Raw genomic sequence first — 4796 nt, 5'->3', positions numbered from 1 at the left:
CACACACACACACACACACACACACACACACACACACACACACACCCTTTGCCTTCTCTGTTTTTGCTCTGCTACACCGTGGAACGGTTGAAAAGCTTTTTATATCCCACACATCACAGCCTAGTTACAATCAATAGCGTTTATGTCTGCTTGAGTCACGGGGTTCATGAGGGAACACGGTGCACCGGCCACGTGCACGGTTACATACAAGCGTGCGCATACATATGCCACCCACACAAAAAGCAGGCGCACATTTGATCTCATCCATCTTCTCTGTAACGTAATTAGAATCAGCGGCTCTAAGATGACTCACACTGCTCGAGACAGAGACTATACTTGGCTTTTATCGGGAAGGGGGTGGTGGTGGTGGTGGTGGTGAGGGTCTCCACTCCACCAAGAAACTGACAGGCTCTTCGCCCCTATTCCACCACCACCCATCTCAAAAAAAAAAAAGAAAAAACACAGAACAGATTTAAAGTGTCAGGGAAAATCAGCTCAAATTTAGTTTCGCWACACGCTAGTGTTCTGAGAACGCTGCTATCATCTCAGTCCATATAGATGTGTCGACATCAAATTCCAAGACYAGAGGAGAGCAGAAAGGCGGGTCAGGATGGTACCGGATGAAATCGGGAGGTTAGAGGACCTGGAGGGGGAGAGCTGAGGGGGCAGCAGAAGTAAAAATTAAACGAGGAAGATGGTGCGATAAGAGGAACGAGGACTGGAGTTTGATTGAGAGGAGGAGGACAGAGAGAGGAGAYACGAAGTGTGTATATGTTAGTTTATTGATTGTTAACTGCTCTGTCCTCTCTTTCTGTTGTCACGAGATAAGGCGCAGAAGCATTTTTCTCCCCTGACACACACACACAGAAAGGCACGCGCGCACGCACACACCTGTCCCTAATGTTTTAAAGTGTCGTGATTGATTGCCGAGCAGCAGGTTTGACATTGAGCCCAAAGAAGGCTCAGCAGTAGGTCCTGCCATGTCTGGTGTCACTATCATACCTCTGTCTTTGTTCACYTATGACTCCCGGCGTGTGTCTGTGTGTTTGTGCGTGTGTGTTCATCCCACCAGGTGACTACAGAAAGGGAGCTTAGAGGCCAATGTTCTTGCTGTGCCAGTAAATCACCCTACTAAAATATTAACATGTTTGGAGCATGGGGGTATGTATGAGAGAAGAGGGGGAGCATGAGATCCAGTGTGTTGACTGTGGGAGAGTAACACTGACGTCACAGTGGTACACAGTGTGCCTGTGTGAGCCAAAGAATTTTTATTTGTCGGCTTGAAATGTAAGCTTTAAAATAAAAGATTTCTGATGTTTACCCATCATATTCTTGACAGCTTGTTTGCCTGTCTCATAGTCTCCATATCCTGTGCTCCGCTAGGCCTCAGAATGGCTCTATGATCCTCTACAACCGTAAAAAGGTGAAGTACAGGAAAGATGGCTACTGCTGGAAGAAGAGGAAAGATGGGAAGACCACCCGAGAGGATCATATGAAGTTAAAAGTCCAGGGAGTTGAGGTAAGAGGCTGCAGTGGAAAAACAAGTCGATGATTCGCTGCCGTGTATGGTTTCACTGCCAATCTTGTCCTTAGCATGCGCTCCTCGCCTCCGAGGAGACACATACGTGTAGCCCGAATGAACACATGAAATGCTGAATCTACAGGCCAATTTGTGTCCTGGAAGTGAGCGGTGCCCCTATTTCTTTCCCTCTCGCCATGCTCCAGTCCCCGTCTCACTTCCTCTCTCTTTCTGAAGGATAAGAGCGTGTTTGACCTGAGGCCAGAAATGATGTCATTGCCTCCTTCAGCAGAACAGAGAGGGGTATCGATCCAGTCTCAAGGCAGCGTCTGTGCATGTGTGTGAGTGTGTGTGTTTGAGTCACATCAGCCAGCTCAGAAATTGATTATTCAGCAGGAATGTAGCAGGAGGTGAGAGGAGTGAGCATGCATGTGTCAGAAACAGAAAGAATGAGGTGGAGAATGGAGCAGAGGAGAAACTCTGATGAGGCACATGGTTGTTTACAGGAGATTCAGGGTGGGTTTAGCATTAAAGGCGAACAGAAAACAGGTCAAAAAAGAAGGAATAATTGAGATCAAGTACTCCTCAATCATTCACAGTCTCTCACGAATACTATCTCTTGTGTATTTTCTGTGCACTGCAGCTGAACACAATCCACACACTCAAACAAACGGGCGCACAAAGAAAAGCGTTTCTCTCCCTGGTACTTGGTCAGTAATTGTTTATGTCACTTRTTTCCAGGACCCCTGAAGCGAGCAAGTAAGCAGGGTGTAGAGCAGGGGGATCGGAATGAGGGAACGAGCAGAGCGGCGAGATGAGCAGAGAGAAAGAGAAGAAGAGTAGGGAGAGGCAGGAAGCATTAGAGAGAGAGAAAAAAACATAACCCTGGATGGAGAGCCTCCTCATATCGAATGGAAATATATGGAAATGCACTTTGCCTTTGGCAAAACACACTTTAGATAGAGAGCGGACTACTTCTGAGAAGAGAGAAAACATCACAGTGCACAAGTGTGAATGAGAAGGAAAACAGAACAAGCTACGAGTGTAAATTGCTTTCTGCTTGATTGTGAAGTATTTATGTTTGTGGTAATTTTGTCTTTAATACAGTGGCTTCATATGTTTTTGTGAATGTGTGTGTGTGGAGGGGATGACTTGATTTTACTTAAAATGTGTCAGTGGTGACCTTGATAGAAGGTTTTTCTGCCGTCACTTCACCCCTCATTTGACTTTTCTCAAGGTTTAAAACTTTCTAAGACTGAGGAAGTTTCTATTTTTAAATAGCACATACTTAAAATATATATTATTAAACAATATTCTTTAAATTAGTATTTCAGAAACAATTTTTGTACTTAAACACGTATTTCAATCCACATGAAATATTACWGTCTGAAGTTGTCCCTGAGTATAACTTTTTTTTGGTGCTTTTTCACACTCAAATAGGCACTCATTACTTTGCTTCAGTGTAATTATCCTCCACTGCATGTCTTAATTTTGTTCTCACTGAGGCTCCTCTCTCACTTCCTGCTTCCGCTCATGGTTTTGGTCATCGTATGGATCCTTCGTAAAGTGCGTGACGACTTTGTAACTTTTTCTGAATTCACAATAAGCTGCGCTCTTTCTTGCAGAGGTAGTGAATTTCTCAGTCTGTTGTGCTGTTATTGTCCACATCAGATTGATGGTATTTTAGAAAAGACATTAGGGAGAGAAAGAAAAAAACACATACAGCATGTTTGCAATTTACTTTCAGCACCACAATCAATACAACCTAAGTGGGTATAACCTAAGTTCTCCTCTCCTGTTCTCTCCTTCACTGTCCTCTCCTAATCCTCCTCTCCTTTTTGCAATTTTTGTATTGCTTCCTCCCGTTTTATTTTATTWWTTTTTTCTTGTTAACCATCTCCTRTCCTCTCCTGTCCTCTCCTCTCCTCTCTCCAGTGTCTGTATGGCTGCTACGTCCACTCCTCCATCATCCCCACCTTCCATCGTAGATGCTATTGGCTGCTGCAGGTAAGCTCACCGCCCTTTCCCACCTTGCCGCTCTCTCTCTCACACGCACATCTAAACACAAGCAAAAACGGGATTTTGTCTGACGTCATAATGCGTTGACAGCTTTGTCACTTTGAGCTTATTTTTCCCACTGTGGCCATGTGCAGCATTGTTTTCAACACACATAGTTTCACCTGTTAGATTTTCAACCATAAACTCGCAATAAAAGTCCTCCTCTTTCAAATTAATGAGGCAAATTCTGGCTGCTGGAAATACAGCCACAAGACTGCGCTGATAATAAAACTTAATGTTGTTTGCATTACTGGTGTCCTGCCTACATATAGACCGCTGTGGAATATATAGGCTCCACAAAACGTCACATTATGCAGCTTGGTAAAAATAATTTCGCAGGAGTTGACTGTAACTTCCTGAGAACAGTGTGTTGCCTAACCCTGACTCCTACTTTGGATCAAGGACTCGGGTGCTTCTCTCCATGTGGTCTTTTTGAAGGAAATGTCCTCGAGCTATGAAAAAACTCACACAACATATGCTCTTTCCCTCACACATGCGCACGTGCTCATGCGCGCTCAAACGCAGGTGTCCCCTGTGTGTAAAGGCACATGGATTTTCATTTAAAAAAAAACGTTGGACTCTACTGCTGGAGTGAGCGACGTCAGAAAGCAGCACATGCACGTCTCTCCTTTTGTTTGTCATGCATGGAATGACCACCAGGACCTCATCATCCTCAGACGACATGTTGCATGATGAATCTTGGCCCTGTCTGCACACGTTTAAGCTCTTCATCTTAAATTCCAAAACGTGCATTTAAAATATGAAATATGTGGTTGTCGCCAGGATACTTTTTTTGCGTAATTTGTCGCATAAAAAAATCACAAGGAAATTCCATCTATCTCTGTAAACTGAAATTTTAGGTCCATCCTCGATATATTTTCTTTACCAGCATGCCCCGCTAGTTAAAATCTTGCAGGCTGAAAATGGAAAGGGAAATTTGACTTGCTTTATCTGTAATGTGCCATTTTCTGCTCTTTGCACCGATATCAAAACACATCAGTGAATATGATCATGAATCAGTCCATGAAAGCTGTTGCACTGCAGAGTGCGGCACTGTAGAAGCCCACTGTGCTCTTTTTGGAGTGAAAAGTGTTCCACCTCGGCAGGTCCACCCCCTAACCTGAGTCTGTCTACTGAATCTTTCATCACGAGAAGGCTTTCTCTTTCTTTCTCACACACACACACACACACACACACACACACACACACACACACACAC

The 4796-nt window shown here is 44.1% G+C and overlaps 1 protein-coding gene across 1 annotated transcript in view; it reads left to right on the top strand.

The window, feature by feature from the left end:
• Positions 1-1383: 1383 nt before the first annotated feature.
• The window catches only part of LOC106513347 (calmodulin-binding transcription activator 1), a gene marked incomplete at its 5' end in the record, with an annotated part of 34325 nt that continues 30912 nt past the window's right edge, over positions 1384-4796 (top strand). The window contains 2 exon segments of the mRNA XM_014002140.1: positions 1384-1519; positions 3455-3526. Of these exon segments, the coding sequence (XP_013857594.1) occupies positions 1384-1519; positions 3455-3526 (208 nt within the window).

The sequence above is a fragment of the Austrofundulus limnaeus genome, unplaced genomic scaffold (genome assembly GCF_001266775.1).
Source record: "Austrofundulus limnaeus strain Quisiro unplaced genomic scaffold, Austrofundulus_limnaeus-1.0 Scaffold11, whole genome shotgun sequence".
NCBI lineage: Eukaryota > Metazoa > Chordata > Actinopteri > Cyprinodontiformes > Rivulidae > Austrofundulus > Austrofundulus limnaeus.
The sequence above is the reverse complement of the archived record's forward strand: the minus strand, read 5'-3'. Positions and strand labels throughout refer to the sequence as shown.